Source organism: Xiphophorus hellerii, chromosome 22 (genome assembly GCF_003331165.1).
Source record: "Xiphophorus hellerii strain 12219 chromosome 22, Xiphophorus_hellerii-4.1, whole genome shotgun sequence".
NCBI lineage: Eukaryota > Metazoa > Chordata > Actinopteri > Cyprinodontiformes > Poeciliidae > Xiphophorus > Xiphophorus hellerii.
In genome coordinates this window covers 13,535,011-13,556,831 of record NC_045693.1, presented here as the reverse complement: position 1 = coordinate 13,556,831, position 21,821 = coordinate 13,535,011, and the positions used below count along the sequence as shown (strand labels likewise).

Below are 21,821 nucleotides of genomic sequence, written 5' to 3'. Positions count from 1 at the left end.
TTTGTTTGGTTACTTTTTAGATTTATATATACAGTCCTTATTCTTATCCTGAACTTTTAGTGGGAAGGATCGAACAGCAGGTCAAGGCAGTGCTATAGTCTATACAATTGCTTGATTCAATCTAAAAAAATAAACAGTAATCATCCTAAGCATCTTCCCGTAGTCCAAAAATGTCTTCAAAGCCATTTAGAAAGTTCTGGATATGTCCAAACCTTTCACTTATAGTGTATGTTTTGTACTGTCCTAAAGCAAAAAAAAATTAAAGGCAACATAATTTGTCACAATCATTCCACTTCAGAATTATGTACTACTTTATGATGGGCTTTCACATAAATCCCAACAAAATTTATTAAGGTTGTTGGCCGAAAGAAGTAAATAAAAATCTGGAATTGTCATTGCTTTCAAGGCATGCTGAAGCCACTAGTAAACATGCAAAAAAAATTATATTTTATGACATCAAGTGAAAACTGAAACAAAGTCTCCACAGAAAATCATTAGGTGTGAGTCTAGATGGTTTGACATTTCAATAAGTGACAGTAGACAGTAGACAGAGATCAAAACCATTTTTTCTAATCCAAAGAAATTGCCAAATAATTTAATACACATCCATCTATTGAAAATCTATTTAGTGTGATATAATACGAGTAACAGCGTAAGTCGTTAAACTTCATGGCACTGGAACAGCTTGTTTCCTTGCAACAACAATAAGAAACAACTTGGCTTTGATGTGGAGCAAAAAGAGAACTTGAACTGACCTTTCTCCTTTTTTCATACAACACACAGTCTGACTCTGTACATATCTGTAGGAAAAAAACTGAAATAAACAAAAATCTCTGGCTACCAGGGAAGCCTTCAACATTCTTCTCGGCTTTAATTTGATAAAAATTTAAAACATAAACTTTGTTGGCTCCCTTCATTAATGCTGATGCTTTTAGCAAATTAAAAGTGGCAAATGTATTGACCTAATCCAATTTTTCCAAATTAAAAGACACTTCGCTTCACAAGAGTGGACCTCAGGCTCCCATCTATTATTGCAATGTAGAGATATTTTTCCAAGAATGTAGAAAATTGTAAATCATAGAATTTACCTAAATTTATTTTCTCTAATGTAAAAATTGGCCTATGCCAATAGGTCTCAGAGATGAATCGCCCCTTTTATTCTGCCTGTCTTTTCTCTCGCTACTGATTGAGATTGGATGTTCTGCCAATATCAAGAAAAAAAATACTTTTACTTGGTTCATTACTGTTAAATTATAGCTTTTGCTGTCCATCACTAATACCCTGCTTCAAGGACCTGTTTTGCTAGAAATTTTGAAAAACACTGTTTTTCCCTATTGAGTTCTCCCAAACTCTATTCTCCTTACATATTATGCCATTTTAAGTCTTGCTCACAGTGAAGTTTCTCTCCAGGGCAATCTGGCCAGTCTACTCAGGTACAAAGCTTTTTCACGCCTTATTAGAGTCTTCTTCATTTTTAGTTTGCTCCACTGTGTATGTGATGCTACAACTGGGGATCAACCTCAGCACAGCCAGACTCTTTAATGCTTCCCCACATGCGTTCACACCAAGACACAACCACACTATTAAGTCAAAAATATTTAACCTTTTCCCTTTTGATTGTTTCAGACATTGTAGTTTGACATTTTGAGATGATGACCATGGCAGAGTGCAAAAAACAAGGGCAAACCTAGAAGCATGTTCAAACAAAAATCGTCCAAAAATAATTTCAGTTTCTTGTATATACTTATCAACAAATCCTGTGGCAGACCATGTGTTGTCCTCAATACTTGGAGCCTTTACATCATGTCCAATATATACGAAAAAAAAAAATGCAAATGTATTTAAAATCAGCTGTAAACATGCCCAAAAGGATTTTGTTTTGCTGAAGTCATTAGTCAGTAGTTTTTGTCTAATTTTTTTCTATAAAAATTGCAGATTGAATTAAAAATGATCTGTTCTTTAGTCTTAGGGAAAAGAAATGAGGTGAGTTTAAATTTCTGAGGCCTTTTGTGCCTACAGTGTCACAAACTGTGACATGTCAGAAAATGATGTAGTTGCATCCATGAGGTCACAGATAATCCTGTATAAGGCAGGGTTACATTTGTGCAGATAATCAACAAAGCCAAAAAAGTGTAACTTCTAAAGTGAGACTGTTTCCAAAATGCAAACCACAGAGCAGCAAGACTTTGTTGAAAACACAGCAGGAGTCATAACCCTATAAGCACAGCACTGCCTGAATCAGAGACAGGAATCCCCGATTTCTCACTGCAACATGGGTGGTCTTGAGCGGAAACGGAGTGATGCTTCGTATTTGCAAGTTCATCAATGCTTCCTAACTTGTTAGAAAAAGTCCCTTTTCCTTTTTAACTGAAATGATTTTGAAAAAAGATAAAAGTTTCATTTTCAGGTTGAAGCTTTGTTTTAAGTTCATGTTACATGACTCCAGCCAATGTCTTTCTTAGATGACTTGATTTGCAGTGGTGCATTCAAGGGCAAAATGTAGATTTTATTTTGTTCTGTTTTTTTTATTTTTATTTTTTTTAATTTTATTACAGTTCCTTTGGGTTTATATTTTAAACAGTACGATAAAAAATAAGTGTATCTTAATTCTTATGTCTCAACATTTCTTTTTCCTTTCTTACATTTTTATTTGTAATGATACTCAATGATGCTAATGACCTCAGTAAATATTCCGCCTATTTTCCATTATCCCTTAAAGTTCTGTAACCACTTTGGAGTGTGGCCCTGTTTCGTAGATGGAGACAGGGACACCATCATCATTCTGACGAGGTCGTTGGAGTACGCTATCATCGCTCCACGGTTCCGCGTCTTGGGTACCAATCGGCACAACAACCTCCGACCAGTGCAGACGCACGGTCCCTTCGCCGCATTTCAGAGCTTACATATTAACTCGAAGCATGTCAAGAATCACGGAGAACGCAGACTGTGACGACTGTAACTATCCCGCCCACGGGGGAAATGACACGGGATCGCGCGTGCATTCCATCATGGATGAGGACGACGAACTTCTGAGATACATTTGGACCGATTACTTACACCCAAAGGAGTACGAGTGGGTTCTAATAGTGGCTTACATAGTTGTGTTCTTTGTCTCATTGATCGGAAACTCGCTTGGTAAGTGGAATTTCATGCTGCGCTCCTCACTCCATTCATGCGTAACGAATGTTGCAGAAAGCCTTAAAGCACACTTTCAAATTACACTTCGAACAAATAAATGAACTTATAAATGAAAGGCAAGTAAGATTGTAATCCATGTTGATGAAATCCGTCAGAGTGTTAGTTTGTGATTAGAATGTCAGATGCGCATCTGGTGATGTAGCAGCATGCGCAGCCACAGAGCGCAGAGCAGCAGAGTGCATCTCAAAACGATATGTTAAGGCGTATTTTAATTTTAAAGGCAGCCGTGTACACTTGACATAAGTCATCATCATTCTAACCTGCATCATCTTCTGCTTTAGTCACATCTCCTCCTTCGATTGCCCAGTAACCTGAGAATCTTGAAAAAGTTAAGTGCCACGGGTAGTAATGACAGTAGAAAGGGCAGTTTTCTCATGCAGCTGGATGTTCAACGTTTTGGTTGATATACATAATTGAGGCTTAACATAACCAGTTTGGGGAACCTGACTTATGAGGTGGTTGTGCCTTCATACACAAAAAGCTTGGAAGAAAAGAAATTATTTGCTTTTAGAGTAATGAATTAATAATGTTTGATATATAGCTCCTGTGTCCCTATCTTCCTATACATTTTCTTATGATTGATTTATATGATCTCTTTGTTTTGCAGTTTTTTAAATTTGCAAAAGTACAGTACTTAAATTAAATATAATTTTTAATGCCATTCATTTAATGACTGTTAATACCAAATTGTAATTAAACAATAGTATGATATTATTTCACAATGAGTATTATAATTCTTTCATCAGCTTCTATGCACCAGAACATTTTCTATGCAATTTCAGAAATAAAACTTTGCAGCACACCTCGTTCCTTCTAGAAATGCATGTCCAGCAGGTCTAGTATATTATTACACAATATGTGGGAGTGATTCAATTGTGAGTAGTTTGATATTGTTATTTTGCAGGGCCAGTCACATTTAAAACTGTCCTTCTGATAGTCAAAGGTTCATGTCTGTGTGAAGTGTAATCAATCAACGGGACCTTAAAAATTTGATCTGTGATGGTTAAAGTACACTAGCAGTACAGCATATTTTCATTTCAACATAACAAAATAATTTGAATATTTAGTGGATGATTGAACTGCAATTTTTCGGACTACTCGCTCAATTATTTAGACATCCAAAGGAGATACCATTATGAATGTCACAGTGACGTTAAATACAAAACTGTGTTTTATAATGAACTTGTTAAACAGAACACCATGTTTCAGCAGATTTCATCAGTGTGGCCTGTAGTGCTAGAGCTAACAGGGCAACATTATGATTGTCTATGGTTGCTAAAAAGCAAAGTTAAATAAAAAATGTGAACTGGTTATATTTACTGGAGTAATGTTTTGGGAAATAAAGGTAATCATTGGAGTTGTTTTACTGCACTTTAATTTTAATTTTAATTTTACTTGAGTAATTTTATAAACTATTGTTATTGTCACATTAAAAGATTTAGTAGTATTGAGAATTTGGTATTTTTAGTTTTGTTAGTATTATATAATTTAGTTTTAGTGTTGTGACAAACATATTTCACACTGTGTCATATGTACTTTGTTAATTTCTGCAGCAACGTCTCAGAGACAACATCTCACACTCTACAGTTATGACACAGCTAAAAAATAAATGCAAAACTGGTAAAAATGTGAGGTAATGACCTGATAACTTTTCTGATATTACATTATGCAAATACAACTTGTCTGCTGTCATGCTTCAACACTAGTCTGGATTTATCCATAACAATTTTCAATAGCACCTGCAGGGAACAATCAGTGCTTACCACACCACTAAATGCAATATCACAATCTGGTTTCTTGGAATGACCTAAGCTCCCAGCTGGATTAGGACATTTTTTGCATGTAAATTTCAACTGTCTTGTTGCTAAGTGATAAAATAACTCTATGGATTTACCTGGTGGCAGTTTAAATGCAGACTGCACCTATCAGCCTGTCAAAATAAAGCCATATTATTTATGATGAGTGGAAAAAAGAAACCAGTGGTACATATGATTTATGATACAATTTTGGACATGCCAGGGTATCTCCCCAGATAGCAAGAAATGCTAATTCAATGTTGTCATGTGGTCAAAAGGGTTAATTTTTGGTTAAGGTCAACGATTAATGGCGGATCAGCCATTAAACAATCATCCAGTTCTAGTCAATTAACTAATGTTGAAAAGATGCCATTAAATCAGTATTTTGTGGTCAAATTCTAATGGTTGAAATGTCAAAGTCTAATCAATGTTGAATCAACCTATGCTGTTAGCCTCACCTCAAACCCTCTCTTCCTTCTCTTTGAGCTCTGGGTGACAGCATGTTATTACTGGGTGGGGGTTTATCAGTAATCATAGAAATTTGTATCCGATCTACATTCACATTTTAGTTTATTTTATATTAAATCAATGTTAGGAAAACATACAGTGAGTAATAATATTTAGAGACAAGTAAGAAAATGTATAGGAAGGAGTGAATCCTTTCTGTATATTTTCTTACTTGTCTGTAATATGCTTTAGAAAAGATTAACTTTAATTTAATATTTACTATAAAATCAATACAAATGTTCATGTAGATCCAAATTTAGATGATGGTGAATCAACATTTTATCTGGCACTATGAGCTCTAAGTCTAAGGCATTCCTTGCACTTAAAAATGAATAGTTTCTTTTAGAATATTGAACCCTCTTAATTAGAAAATACGTCAAGTAAAAATACACAAAACAGTGATTTAGAAGTTTCATCCATTCTTATGTTGACATTTTGATGTTACCCTTTGGAATTTAATAATCAGCATCAAAGTCATTGTCCATTGGAGCAGACACATCATAGAAACTTTTTTTATGACTATTTTTTTTTTCCTGGTAGTCAGCAGGATGTTTAAGATGTTTATTTGCTCCACCACAGACCTGAATCAGATATTTAATTATCTTCTCAGCTTGCCATTAAGTTCTGCAGAGGTCTGATAATCTCCCACACTTAAGTCAGGTGTGTGAAGGAAGGGAAATCCTAAAAAATATGCAGTGTACTGGGTTCTGAGGACCAGGAGTGAAAACCACAACTCTGTATAGCTTTGAGAACAAATAGATCAAACAGATCAAACTGGATGTTCAGTTCTTAGGTTGTGTTACAGAGGTGCTCCATTTCTCATAAAGATAGAAATAATGGAGAAATGTTCTTACACATGCCATAGCAGATTTCTTTAAGTTTTCTTGAAGTAACTCTCCTGGATGGTTGTTTTTTGGAATAAGAGGAGTGATTATTCTATTAAAGTAATTGTTGATCTGCAAAGCATTAACACAATTATGAGTTTGTGCCTTTAACTTTAATTTGTTTCTCAACATGTGTTGCTTTTAATTGTCTTTTAAATGAAGAGTGATTAACAAAGCCCTTGTATTATGAGACATGATTAAGCCCAGTAGTAACAGATGTGTCTATATTGGCTAGTGAGCACAGTGAAGCTAAATTTCAGTAAACTGAACTACATAAGGGTATATAGGTTTTCACTTTCAGCTTCTGTAGAGTGAAGAGGAATCCTTAAAACTATTAGGGTAGAGACCATGCTGTGTTTTTAAAAGGATCTAATAATACGGACATATATGATTGAGATCCTGTGGTCTTTCTTCTCTCAAGCTTATTAGCATGCACTATGTCCCTATTAACCATCTTTTCAATATTTTCTCCCAATAGTAATTGTATTTTTCTAGGCAGGTTTCAGACTTTGACAACCAAAGGAAAAGTTTCTGCAAAATTCAATCAAATTCACACTTTTTCATATTTTATTATATTCATACCAGTAGAAGAGAGAGAAACCTTTAAAACATATCTTAAGCCACAGCTGCTGGCAGTGAAAAGCAATAAAAATGATCTTATACGGATGAGTCCATTACTCAGGATTAAACTTAGTGCAGTCCGCTTGTGTTTCTGCTGGTGAAATTTGACTGTCTTGTTCAGGGGGGATTTGTTCTTGGTTTACAAATTTGTTCTTGGATTACAAATTAAACAGCATTTAAAAAAAGAGAAGAACAAGAAGTTAATTTGTAATCAAGACAATGTCTCATGTATAGCTATGCACAGTTTGCATTGCTATACAATGCAAACTGTCAGTACACTGCTCCAGTGTCAGTGGTATTGTAGTATGTCATGTGGTATATAAGCTGTTTTAAAAGCTGTTAATTGTGTTGAAATCAATATGATGGCAAGAAAAAAAATATTTTAATATACAGTAACTCAGGAATTATGAAAACAGAGGAGAAGCTGTAATGGGACTGCGTGGTGAAATCTTTGGAGCTTCAAAACAACACTGATTACTGTTCATCTAAATGAGAGTGCAGTGAAAACATAAAATATCAGAACTAAACCTGATAGTAGAAATGAGAGGAGCAGAAGAAGAGAAAAAGTAGAATTAGTCCCCATGATTCAGAGTCATGTGGAGCTTTTGAATGAACTCCCCTTCCACAAAGTTCAACAAATTGCAAGTTAGACCTGAACACAGCAGTCCATGGTGTGGTGGGAGCTGCTCTCCACATGTCCTTTTGCTCAGCTCAGCGCAAAACCGGCTGTTGTTGGAAAGAGTACACAATGCAAATTGATGGATTTCACAGCAAAGGTAGACAAGTGCAATATTATGTGTGAAAGTCCTTACAGGAGCTGAAGAAAGGTGAGAGAAGAGAGAGAAATCAAAGCAACCAGAATTATGACAATACCACAATAAAAAAAAGTAATGTTAAAGAAATTGAAATTTTTATATCATATAATTTGATTAAAGAGCATTTTTGATTTAGAAGAAAAACATGAAATGAAAAAAATTATGTCAAATACTATAGAATGGAAAAGAGATATATTTAAATGAGTTCTATCTTTCTGCCACATACTGTAAGGTGGTTTATTTGTGTATGCTTGGGTTACAGCTTTATATAATGGTTATTGTCTACATATCCCGTTTAATTTGTAAACTTGCAATGTGGTCTTGTGTTCACACTGAGAAATATGCAATTAAGTTTATTGTGGCAGAATGTGTGTCTGAAGTAATTTAATTCATTCATTCATTCTCAAATTATATGAAACAGTAAACACAATAAAAATGTCTGCCAGCAAAAAAAAAAAGCGGATGGAAAAAAGACTAAAAATACCTAACAAGCTGAACAAAATATGGCCATAATAAGGAGATCAAAATATAATTGGCAAATATTCTACAAATGCTGCACCAGCTGTAAACTTGAGTACTGCAGGAGGTCTGCATGAGGTAAAGAGAGCATCATCAAGGATGTTGCAGCTGTAAGCCATTTTAGGATTTGTAACTACAAAAACTCTGTAGGTAACGACTGCATGGATTTTCTAGTCAAATGTGAGTGTTAGGACTGTATGAGGTGAAATAAGTTCAGAGTCAACAGCTTAATCTCTCAAATGGGAGTTTTTTTGCTTCACGGGTTTAAAAAAATTGTGACAGAATGCTTTTTCTGAAAGTGAAATCCACACAATAGCCTTTTTCATTTAGCCCTATGCCAGGTAATCATTTTCTGAACCCTTCAAAGTATCACTGACAACATTGCTGCACAAAATCAGGCACAATGTGAAGACAAGCTGAGAAGCTGTGGCAACATTTCTTGTTGCAGCTTCAAGTTAAAAACATGGTGTTTCCTGAAAATGTGTTGTATGAAACTTGCACTGATAGTGCAATTTAAAACCCTAATAATAACTAATCTTGCCTTGATTGTGTAATCTATAAAAAGTAAACTCTTTCTTTGCACAACATTTGAAATGTTCTTAGGTGAAATTGTATCTGATGAATTGCATCATTTGATACAAACCAATCAGGATTACGGGTGTTTTCTTTACCCTCTCTGACTTTGTAAATCACTTTAAAATTAGGTTGCAGCTATAGCAGTTTACAAGAATCTGCAGCTTCCATATAAATTCAGATTTATTTGGAACATTTTCTTTTGATGAAGATTCTCAATGGATTCTGAAAAATCATTTTATCCTTTTGTGATTTCACAGCTTGATATACCTCTTTTGTAGCCCAGGCTTTTGATTTCTTTCAGACATAGGATCTGGGACAGTTATTGACTTCATTGATCTGGTAATGATTTATAACATTGATTCCAACAGCTTCATTCATGACAGAGAAAGTGAGAGGCACAAAAGTTTCTGTAACCCTTACAGATTCAATATCTACAAAACTAAGACATACACTTCAGTAGTACGATACTCATAAACATGTATAACTGATGTAGAAAATATACTGTTGCCATCAAATATTAAATACAAAAAACACAATAACTAAAGGTGTACCATCAATTAACATGATGAAAATAACTCATCTCTGCTGTTAATAATTTAAAACAGTTGTGTTTTAGTGACAGAGTAGATGGATATAAATAAATAAAATCAAACATTAAAATTAAACCGTCACATGTTGCTTCGTTGCTTCATTGCTTTTGGATTAACAGCACAAAAAGAGAGAAAACAGATTTAAGAAATCTAAGTTGTTGCAGGATGTCGTTTGATAACACTTCCATATCTCATCTTAGAACTATTCTTCTGGTAGGATATTCTTTAAAGTGGTTAACCGATAACTATTTGACTAACTAAAAGCTCTGTAACACAGTAGTTCTTGTGAGTATGAACACTGGCAAATTACTTCCAACATTTCAAACTGCATAGACTTTTCATGATCAGGCAACAGATTCTTCAACACATTTTTAGCACAGCGTGGACTGTGTATTTATGACTTCAGATTGATAAAGGTTTGCATTATTTAAAACATTTAGTAACTGTCTGATCAGTTCACAATTTATCAACAAGGTGTATACCCGTGCCTTGAACTTTCCCACATTTTGTTACATTAAAGTTTGTGGTTACACAGTACTCTGAGATTTTATGTGATACAACAACATGAAATACTCTATAATTGTTATATGAAATGAAAGTTAGTCATGGTTTCATCTTTTTTAAAAACCCCATAAATGACTAAAAAGTGTTGTGCACATCTGCATAAAACAAGGGTACTTTGTAGAACCAAATTTTACAGCCAGTCTCAAAAAGCTTTGAACATCTAGAAACAGAAATTATGTGCTCATTCGTCTTTGTTAAACTGTGATGATTCATTGTTCTGCCATGCCTGTACTTCTTTCATGTTTTCAAGTCATCATATTTTTCATGGCAAGTCTCTCACTCCTAATCAGTGAGATTCAACCCACCTGTGCCGTGTCTAATTGTCTCTTTCGGTTTCACCTGTGCCCTGCACTATTTTAGCCTTCTGCTCCCCTGACAGATTATTGACTATATTTGCAAGTAGAAATTCAATATACTTTCCCTGCTCTTGTGATTCTTGGTTTGACATGATTCATGTCCTCCTTCTTTTTGTTGCCCACTCTAAATTCTGTATGCATATCTACTATTTGAACCCCAACCTGACTTGTGCCTACAGATTCTGGTCTAAACCCTCCACTAAGTATCCTGACCTCCATTTAATTTTGTGTTACATGCTGTCTATTTATTTAGCACTATATTGGATTTTGGATTGTGTCTGTACATTTTAGTTGAGGGGGTTAGGTAGAAATGCCAATATAAAACTGTCAGCAGGAACAACAAAATTGGACTGCACAGTTTGCATTTGAATGTTATCACAAAATTGGGAACTGGACCCCTACCTGAAAGTATTCACAATATGTAAATATTGCCAAGTGTACTCACCTGCCACATCTTTATCATCACACAATTGGACTTGAAGGTGTTCATTTTTTTATGTTGTTTTCAACATAACAAATTCAGCAGGCATAGTCAGCATGCTGTACAAAAAGTTCAAGGTGCACCTTGGTTACTCAGAGGAGAGCAGAAAACAGAGTAAATATGGACTCATTGCATAAAACTGACAAAAATTATATTGTAATTTGAGTCCAACTGGATGTTGACGAAAGTTTATTTTTGATTCACAGCAAGCTGATGATATAGTAGCCTCTCCACTTTCTCCACTATACGAGTTACACTGAAACTACTATATTTTGAAAATGTTTAGTTACATGTTTGAAGATAGCAATATTAATTCCAGAGAAATAAGCAACATAGCAGACTTCAGTTCAATAGAGGAAATGAACTCTGAATACTCAATACGCCGACCCTTATTAGCTGTTTTAATTAGCTTCAAATTATGTTCATTAAAGTTCAGAGTACTGCATGTTTGCTTAAGACTCAAATTGTTGAAGTTGTAGCTTCAAAGTATGTTAATTAAAGTTCAGAGTGGTGCATGTTTGCTGTCATGATGATACCACCATGCCAGTGTTTTGGGGTGACAGTTAAGAGGTTAAGACTCAAATTATGGAGGTTGTGTCTCAGTTCACCTATGCTGTGGAGAAAATAACGATGCTCATAAAGTTTTTGCAGGCAGGAGGCCTTGGGTGTTTTTGTTGTTTTTTATTGTTTGCAAGCCCTAAAGGGAAGTTCTCCTTATGAAGCATCCCATGTTCAGTGGATCAACTTTTTATTGATGAATATTTTGCATCTATCATAGCAGAAGTGCAATTAAATTTTAATTTGAACTCTTTGCCTAACAGCATGCCTTCTAGACTTGTTTGTGGTGTGTCATACAGTCCTCTGATAAATAGAGTATTTAGTTTTCAGATCTTAAGTCATCTTTCTTTCAGTTTGCTTTGCAGTGTGGAAAAATCGTCACATGCGCACAGTGACCAACTACTTCATAGTAAACCTCTCCCTGGCTGATGTGCTGGTCACCATCATTTGTCTGCCTGCAAGTCTTGTGGTTGACATCACAGAGACTTGGTTTTTTGGTGAAACTCTTTGCAAAATCGTCCCCTATCTCCAGGTAAGAAATTATTAGGTGATTATTCTTTAAACTGAATTAAAATCCAACAATCCCTTTAAATTATACTTAAGAATGTCAATGTAAAGTTTTACATACCCAGCCAGGCAATTTTACATAGCTGGAAATTAGCTCAAATGTTCATAGTATTCCTTAGTGGATTTGGAGTATTTTAAAGGTCTTCATTGTTGTTGAAGCTATCCTTTTTTTCTTGTGGCTGCTTTGGGGGACCTAAGATGGCTTAATTTGATAATAAACTTTATGTGACATTTTTATATGTTTCTCATGCTGTGCTGCCTCTTTGGCTGCATTCCCCTGACCATGCCTATCAAGTCTTTTTAAAATGCAAAACACCTGAAGCAACCAAAACTAAAATAAATTGTCTTCTGTTTTCTGCTTTGAAAATTGAAAAACAAGTGGAGTCTTAAACGCCGTAAAAGGCTAAATATTGCTGAATGTTTTCAGAATGCAAGTTTCCTCCTTTTTAACATCAGTTGAATTCAAAGAGAACAGTTGTTCTGGAGGCTAAACTGTGGCGCTTGGAAATCAAATACATTTTCTGTGAGCAGTTCAAAGAGCTTCTGAGACTTTTTTTAAAAACCGCAGTAAAAACTGTACATGTGCATCACAGTTACAGACAGTGGCACTGTGTCTTGCTTACTAGTATAAAAATATAATTCAGTTACCTAGTTAGTTTGTTCATTTTTAATAAGATTGTTTATATTATTATTAGTGTTGGTTCCTCTGGTTTAGTGCTTCCTCCTTCTACTCCCACACAACCTTATTATATTAGTGTATTTAGATTCTCCTGTTGTTTTTCTCAACAGGGACCATTCTCAGATTTTATACTCTTGGTTTGGTTTCAGAAGTTCGGTCAACCTACGTTTCATTATCTTTTGCACTTCATGCTGATCCTCCCTGCCTCAACTCTGCGATATGGGTTCTTCTTCACATCCAAACACAATACTATGATAACACAAGTATTTTTTATTTTGTTTATTCACAGTCTAAATGAATATTTGGAAAAATGGAGATTATATATGGAGCACATTTTATTCACACCACAGTCAGATGGATTATCAAACTTTTGATGACTTGCTGGCCTTTAACTTGCGAGGTTGAAATTTAGTTTGCTTAATATTCAATTTTCTGACATAAAATCTTAAATTTCACTTTGATTTCAGATCAAATGCACCATCAAGCTCATTTGTGGAATGTCAGACCAATGTTTGACATGTGCATCCAGATAAGGATAGGCTTAAATGCACACAACAATAACTTAGAATAGCATCATCATTTCTGAAAAGGAAAAAATAGTGGTGGGGTTTCACAGACATGTATTTTGTCCTTTCTGGTGTTTTTTTCTGTGCTTGTTAAATATTTTATTTGAATCTTTGAATGTGGCCAGAAAAGGTGCACATCTGTATGCATCTGCCAACCTAATGCTTGGTATTTTAAAAGTACTGTACTGAACATTTATTTCCCACAGGAAATGATCACAGATTTTGAACTTCCAGACTTATAGGAATTAATAGTGACTAAAGTTCACTGCAAATTAGAGAAGTGCACCTTCAAACTCAGTTAGTTCTAGTGCAACAACAAGCCCTGCATCTGTCCAGTTTTGCAGATTGGCATTCTCCCCCATGCACCAAAGCAGAAGTTTAGATAGTGGTGAGAACAGTGTGTCCTCTTTACTCACTGTTAGACTAATTTAATTCTCATAAAGCATACTTAGAACTACTCGCATGTAACGTTTTTAACCTTTCAAAATTATTCTACCTATGTGCATTCTGAGAGTCAGAAAGGTATAGTAAGCCATATCTGCATATGAAGAAGACCATATTTTATGTTTATAATGAGGTCCCAAAAGTAGAGATGAGGACTGGAAGGGCATAATGTTAACTTATTTTAAATTGTAAATTAACTAAAAAAAAAACAGCATAACCAGCTGGAGGCAGAAACAGAGGATTGACACTTATAAGAACTATTTATGCAGGGAAGCTTGATTACTGGAATTCATACAAGCCAGTTAATGAAAAGTGACAGAGATCTAGGAATTGCAGGGAGATGGTGTCAACCTGTTTATGTTTGTTGTAGCATTTCACTATTGTTCATTTGGATGGTTCATTCAAAATGATCTCAGTATTTTGGGGGATATTTTGAAACCAACATAAATTTACCTTTCATCTGGAATTGTAAAGACAATTTATTAAGAAAGATACTTCTGGGTCATCATACAAGATGCACCCGCTGAAACATTACTTTAAAATTTATTATTCTTTCCCCTACATTTCACAGTTCATTTTATAATTTATTATACACTTTGAAATATGTGCACTGTTTAGATTTGTAATTTGTAATGCCGATTTATCACATGGAAAGGATTCTAAAACACTTTATTGCATTAAATATTTTAAGCTGCAATCTGTAGCTTTTATGCAGTCTGTAATATGTAAAAAATATGTTTTTACATATTTGCAGCGGGTGCAGGCAGAGGAGTTAAATTTTTGACAGATTGTTTCATACCATACTGTGATGACATAGAGACAGTTTCAACAAATATGAAATGAACATATTTTTTCATAAATGTTATATGCAGCAGCATGAAGAGGCAAACAATGTAACTGTTTGCCTCTTAAAGCTCTTGAAATTAACTCTGTTTTGATCATTCTTTCCTATAGGTTTTTTGTAAAAATACATACGCATCTTAAGAGGTTTATTTCATTCTGAATTAATGTTTAATGTAGAAGAAGGAATCAGAGCACAGAAGAGCTACTTTGTTTTTATTATTTGCAATTATGTTAAATGACCCTACCTCAGTTGTTTTTAAACCATATAGCAATGGAAGTTTTGGGCAGGAAGGATATGAATCCAAGGTGCAAATATTAATTCTAATCATCAGTGGTACCCCTAGAAAATATTTATATTGATGGCCATATCAGACCAGTAAAACCTTTAAGGTGGCACACCTAAGAAAACATGTACATACCAAAACCAGTCATAGAATACTTGAAGAAATGAATGTTCAGTTGTGAGCACTATAGATGTTAGATCAAATTACCAAATGTGTTAGAGACAACAACATAACTTTAGTTTTTTGAGTTTTGCAAACGTGCTAATAAAGGTTAAATGCGTCTTTTATCAAAATCAAGATTTCTGACTCCAAGCAAGAGGAAGATGTAATTCATCTTCTTTACATTTTAAGAGCAGAAAAAAACAAACATTTGAAGTATCACAATATCTTTTTGCTTCTTGCTGCTTTATTTTGTTTTTCCACAGACCATCTCTGTTTCAGTGTCCGTTTTGACACTGAGCTGTATTGCTCAAGACCGTTGGTACGCTATCTGTCACCCGCTTAAGTTCAAGAGCACAGCCAAGAGGGCTCGCAAAAGTATCATTGCCATCTGGGTGGTGTCGTGCATCATCATGATACCACAAGCCATTGTGATGGAGTGCAGCAGCCTACTGCCTGAACTTACAAACAAAACCAGCCTGTTCACAGTCTGTGATGAACACTGGGGAGGTTAGTTGTTGGTTTATTACCTTGAAGATTTTCGGGAATTATGTAAAATAAAATAAAATAAAATATAAGGTACTTCTTATTCTTTCCATGAAGCAGAAGATTAAATGTGACATCCGTGAATCAAAAAGTAAGAATCAAGTGTATTTTGATTTGTTTTTATGAAATTGGACATTGAGACAGTGAGTTCACTAAAATGTTGTGGTGCTGTGATTGCTGTGTGCAGACTTAGAAAACAGAACAGAGAGTGGCTTCAAATGGTTTTAGGGTAATCATGTCAGGCTGTTTCTGTAATTACAGCCTTCAAAGAAAGAAAACCTTTTTAAACCAATTCCCTGTTAAAGTGACTGTAGAAAACAATTGCCTTCATACATCAGAAACCTTTCGTTTCATTTTTCTAATGAGGAATAAGAATTTACTGATGGATAAATAGAAATAGAGTGTTATTTCACAGTTTACGTCAAATGAAGTTAATGAGTATTTAATTTCATGGTTCTTTTAAGATGAGTTGCAAATTTTGTTAATGCAGTGATTAATGTATAGACTACGCCGCAGTGCTCCCACGTCTGCAGTCAAAATTACTTTTTTTTTTCCAGTTTTTTCAGCAACCCATTATACCTGATCTTGTTTTTTTTCTTAAACCTGATAATTCTTATTTTCATTATTTTGTCATTTTTTTGTTTTCTTTTTACAGCTGATGTCTACCCTAAAGTCTACCACACTGGTTTCTTCATTGTCACATATTTTGCTCCATTATGTCTGATGGTCCTGGCTTATATTCAGATTTTTCACAAGCTGTGGTGCCAACAGGTGGGTATCTCAAACTTAAAAAAATGTCTATTTCTAATAATTGTGATGAGCAAATTCAAAATGTTTGCTTTCTGTTGTTGAGGCAGCGGTTCTTCATCATTATTCAGTGATTCTCTAAACTACATTATGTTGTGCAGCTTAAAAATGAATACAAATTAAAGGTTTAGGTTAATAATTTAATTTCAGTATAGAGAATATGTTTGTGTATAGTGTACACTAAGCAAGTTTTTACTAGCTGTGTTCAACATTGAGACCCTTAGATATGCACAAAGTCAATGTATACAAGCCATATTCAATATTGTGCTATATACTGATTAATCCTCTATTTTATTTCAGTTGTTTATCATGTTTCAATTGTTAGTCAGTATGAGTTTATTTTTTACTGGGAGCTGGTGTAATTATTTTCACCATTGTCTTGATCCTTAGCTCAAACTACTCTCTGTTAATGAGCTTCCTGTATATGTATGTGTATCTGTACACAACCTTGTAAAGATCATGTAAGTATCACTGTTGTAGGGTTTCATTATATGATGTGTTGAACCCCTTTTTTTAAATTTCCTTCACTCTCCAAAGTACTATGCCCTTTTCCTACTCTGAAAAGTAAACACCTAATCTGCTCTCCACCCCAGGGATCTTGATGTCCCTAAGCCTGCAGAGTACGACTCATCGCAGGTCTCATAGAGGATCTATTTAGCTGGTTATTGGGGAAACTCACCTGCATTGTAACGACTAAACTGAGTATCTCATCCCTCTACTTTCTGTGACTCTGGCAGACAAGGGATCATTCACTTTAACCCAAGGCATTCTACAAACTACTGCCACTCCCAGTTGACAATTGCAATCTGTCTATCCATTCTGTATAACCCAGGGAAAAGGCTGCATGAAAATCCAAGTAGTTTCTTAAATAGTCAAAGAGTCACATTCACAGCAACCTAAATACCCTTTGATTCCCAATCTGATGGTTTTACATTTCAGCTCAATGCTTTCCCTGCATAGATACCTACATGTATCTATGCATGTACGTACATGCATAGATACACCCAACTGAGTGCAGTTGAGAATAATAAAATATCCAGTTAGTACATGTTGTGTTAGATAAATAAAAATAAACTACTGAGGTTATAGAATTTTGTAAAGACAACAAGACTTTTTTTTCATTTTTAGTCTTAGTAGATTTTGACTTTAGCTTTTAACTTTAAACTCTTCATTAGCTTTAATCAGCTCCTTCATCTAAGCTGAGTGAGAGGATTTACATGATAAATGCTCTCATCAGGGAAAACCAGATGATCTAGATTACATCTGAACTCCACATGCAAAAGAAGAAAAAGTCTTCAAGGCATTATAGCATTTTGTTCTATGTTATTGAGCAAATATTATAATAGATATTAACCAGGGTAAGAAATTAACCACTTTCATCATGACACAAGAAAGCCAATAACTACACCATTAGTTGCCTCACTAAGCCTTAAATTATGTGCTTCCTCGTCTCATGAAGTCAAAAATAAGCATACAATATTCTTATATGTTTATGGTAATTGTTGAAAGGCTCTAAAATATGCATATATTCACTAACTAGATTCCTGGAAACACATCGGTGATTCAGAGGAATTGGAGGACTATCCAGTGCTCGGCTCCAAGTTCAGGATCAGGAGAGTCTGGAGCGGTGAAGACGAGCACAGTTTCCGCTGAGATCAAACAAATCAGAGCCAGACGCAAAACGGCTCGCATGCTGATGGTTGTGCTCTTTGTGTTTGCTCTCTGCTACTTACCAATCAGTGTGCTCAATATCCTCAAACGGTAATAATCTCTTCAGCTCCTCTGTCTACAGCATCAACAGTCAATGAAAATGCACTGTGAACTAAAGTATTGGGGACCTATACATCAAAATTGTTATTTTTCCTAATTCCTTTCTCATCTTTTTGACTGCTGTAGATTTTTTTAAATGCATGAAATTGTGGGTTATTTTGACAAAACAGTGTATGACAAAACGAATCTGATGCCTATTTTCATCTTTCCTTTTGCACTTCCAGGGTTTTTGGGACCTTCAAGAACACAAACGACAGAGAAACAATATATGCATGGTTCACCTTTTCACACTGGCTAATATACGCAAACAGTGCAGCAAATCCTATCATCTATAATTTTTTGAGTGGTGAGTTTTTCAATCTCCTTTGTCTCTAACGTTTTTCTTCACAATAGAGCAGGTTTATTACTGCCCTCTAGTGAACAGTTTTATATTAACAATTACCCAAATCCTTGGAGTTCCAATTGACAGTGTGTTGATAATCTAACCTGTACAGTTTATTTTTTCATGGGTTTGAGTTTACCTGTTCACATACAGATTGGACTTTTATCTGTTAATTGTGAGTTCTGAAACATTTCTAAATTCTGAGGGGCAATAAAAGGTTACATTAACTTGCAAAAGTGACTAAAACCCTTAACATTTTTGAATTTGTTCATATTATATGCACAAGTTCACACAATTGCAACATGAAAGAAAAAGGTCCAGTGGATTTTATGTTTTTTTTATAAATAAGTATCTGGTGGGTGTGGTGTAGACTTTTTTAAATTCAGTTATCTTGAGTCAATACTTTGTAAAATTACACCTTTCTGCCTTTTTGGGTGTCTCTACAAGTTTTGCAAATCTAGAGATATAATGTTTTACCAATTTTCTTTTGCAAAATAACTGATGCTAAGTCAGATTGGATGTGAAGTGTCACAGTCAGTCAATTTGGCTGGCTTAGTTTTTATGCTGGTCCCAGAGGTAAAAATGATGGGCATGAAAATACTCTTTCTGTAAAGAAATAAGAAAATGGTTTTATAAACTTCAACCTGCATTTTAAGGAATTGTGGTTCAGTATAAAACAAACAAGATTAGACTTTTGGGATTTTAGATTTTGAATTTCAGATTAGAAATTAGAAACAGTGGCGCAGTTGGTAGCACTGTTGCCTTGCAGCAAGAAGGTCCTGGGTTCGATTCCCAACGCAGGGTCTTTCTGCACGGAGTTTGCATATTCTCTCTGTGCATGCATGGGTTCTCTCCGGGTACTCCGGCTTTCTCCCACAGTCCAAAAACATAACTGTCAGATTAATTAGTCTCTCTAAATTCTCCCTAGGTGTGAGTGTGTGTGTGCATGGTTGTTTGCCCTCTGTGTCTCTGTGTTGCCCTGCGACAGACTGGCGACCTGCCCAGGGTGTACCCCGCCTCTCGTCTGGAAAGTTAGCTGGAGATAGGCACCAGCACCCCCTCCTGACTCCACTAGGGACAAGGGTGTTAGAAGATGGATGAATTTCAGATTAAATCATACAATTTTAATGTGGTTTTTCAACATTTTATTTTTCTTTTATTAATGTTTTGTCACTACTGATCTTTCTGCATCATACATAGGGACAGCAGATGACAATTAGCTGGAAATTAATTATCTCTTTGAACAAAATGTTTTTCTTGTGCATGATCCCTCTTAAATAAACAAACATGAAATGCCCATAATTCAAAGCACTTAATATTATTTGCCTTCCTTCCAGGGAAGTTCCGTGAGGAGTTTAAATCAGCATTTTCTTGCTCTTGTTACGGGCAACAGAAAGACAACAATACAAGGATGAGGACGCGAGCAAACAGAGACAGCCGAAAATCCATGTCAACCCAAGTTAATAATGTGGACAACTTATCACGGCTATCAGACCAGATTGTATAGATTTTAAATACATGTGAGAGGTTTAAATATCCATCTCAAGGACATGGAGATAGCAAAAAGTCACACTGAAGAATGTAAAAACTCTCTAAGGACTTGCTACAAAAGAGTAAATGGGATATTAGTGAACATTTTCAAAGAGCTTTCAAAAATTATTTTCTGGAGACTGTGATAAAATCTGTTTAATTTTAAAAGATGGATTTCTATAAACTGTAAATGACGCAACATTAATGTTCAGTGTTTTTTTTTTGCTACACATATAAATAAGATCCACTTTTTTCCATATTAAAACTGTGTTGACTTTAAAAATATATTTTGTTTCAGCAATCAATGTATTTATTTATTTACTTATTTAATTATTTATTCTACTCTAGTGGAAAAGTTGTGGCTGAAAAGATAAAGTCCCTTGCTGCTCAGAGAACCTCAATAAGTTTTGATGGTAAATGACTGCAGATGTGAGATAAGATTGCATGAAAATATGGAAAGAATGTAAAGGTAATAAATAATTAAAATTCTCAAATTGCAGTATTAGTGGTGGTGGTAAACTTTGATTTGACTTACTTTGTTAACAGCAATACTAAATTTCACCTTTTAGCCAGAACATGCAAACCGCAGAAGTCAGATTTTTGAATCTTAAACTATGTAAAAAGGCAATTTCATACTTTATGGAAAGAATATTTTGTGTGGATGCTTCAGGGGATTTTAAGGTAGTCTTATTAACTTACTTTGTGAGCATTAGAATGTGTCCTCCAGAAAAGTATGTCAGGCTGCTAAGGAAAGAAAAAAAAATTGGAAGGTGATTAGACAACATAAACCAAAAACTTCATCAAAACCAGGGATAAGGTATGAAGGTCATGTCTAAAAATTTTAATTTGATCCCAAACCTACTAAGACATGGCAGTTTATTTAAACTTACATAGGTCCAGATTGTGTAGAGCATTATGATTATTATTTATACATTTTTCAAATTGTTCCAAGGTAAAAGACGTTTTCTGTCAGAAAACATTTTACAAAAATTAGTGTAAAAAATCAAATGAAGGATTGATTGTCATGCATGATTGTTTTGTTCTTGGGGATACTACACAAATTCACAAAATAATGAAATGAATTATTGCTTAATCAATGTTATTCATAATTGCAATCACTGAATCTGTTGAAATGTCAACAGGTTACAACAACCATGCTGTAATCAAAGAAAACAAATATGAAAATTAGCTTCAAAGGACCTGCTTTTGTCTGTTCAGTGACATATGCTGAACCGTGTTTCTGTAATTGAGGACAATATTGGCATTTTTTTGTTTGTTATTATTGTGATTATTTTTGCAATGTTAAAGTTATAGGTTAGAAAAAATAATTTAACATTTTGATCATCTGATTGAAAATGATCAAGTTTTGATGTTACTGCTAAAAAACGTTTGCAATAATTTGAAGTCTTAGTGAGTTGAGCTTCATTTATTTAAACAAATTATTTTTGCTTCTTCCATGCAGATGTACATTGTTACTTGGTTTGAAATGTGTCTTGTTTTTGTTTCTTATGGTTTGTAATCTATACAGGTATATTGTGATTGTTAATTTGTTCTATGGATTTTTAAACGTTCCTCATCCCAATTGACAACTGCAATCAAAGTGTACACTGTATGTGATTGATCAATAAATTATTTTTTCACTGTGCAATATATCAGTTTAGGGTTGATATTCACTTTTTATTTACATTTATTGTGGCACATTTGTACACAGCTCACGATTTCCACAGTATTTCTTGACTAATTGGAATAAGCAAAATTTTCAAAATCCTTTTAAGGGGC

At 34.6% G+C, this 21,821-nt stretch overlaps 1 protein-coding gene across 1 annotated transcript; it reads left to right on the top strand.

Annotated features, from left to right (window-relative positions):
• The first annotated feature begins 2,596 nt into the window (after nt 1-2,596).
• On the top strand, nt 2,597-21,692 carry hcrtr2 (hypocretin (orexin) receptor 2). Its single transcript, XM_032552370.1, has 7 exons — nt 2,597-3,135; nt 11,819-11,997; nt 15,274-15,517; nt 16,209-16,324; nt 17,901-18,121; nt 18,355-18,476; nt 19,850-21,692. The coding sequence occupies exons 1-7, from the start codon at nt 2,919-2,921 to the stop codon at nt 20,017-20,019; spliced, it is 1,269 nt and encodes a 422-aa protein (XP_032408261.1). The 5' UTR covers nt 2,597-2,918; the 3' UTR covers nt 20,020-21,692.
• Nucleotides 21,693-21,821: the final 129 nt, after the last annotated feature.

Bases quoted from the DNA above. Each gene is read 5' to 3' on its own strand.
- hcrtr2 (XM_032552370.1), top strand. From the start codon at position 2,919: ATGTCAAGAATCACGGAGAACGCAGACTGTGACGACTGTAACTATCCC. The intron at 11,998-15,273 runs GTAAGAAATTAT...GTTTTTCCACAG, and splicing joins AAATCGTCCCCTATCTCCAG to ACCATCTCTGTTTCAGTGTC. The intron at 18,477-19,849 runs GTGAGTTTTTCA...CCTTCCTTCCAG, and splicing joins CATCTATAATTTTTTGAGTG to GGAAGTTCCGTGAGGAGTTT.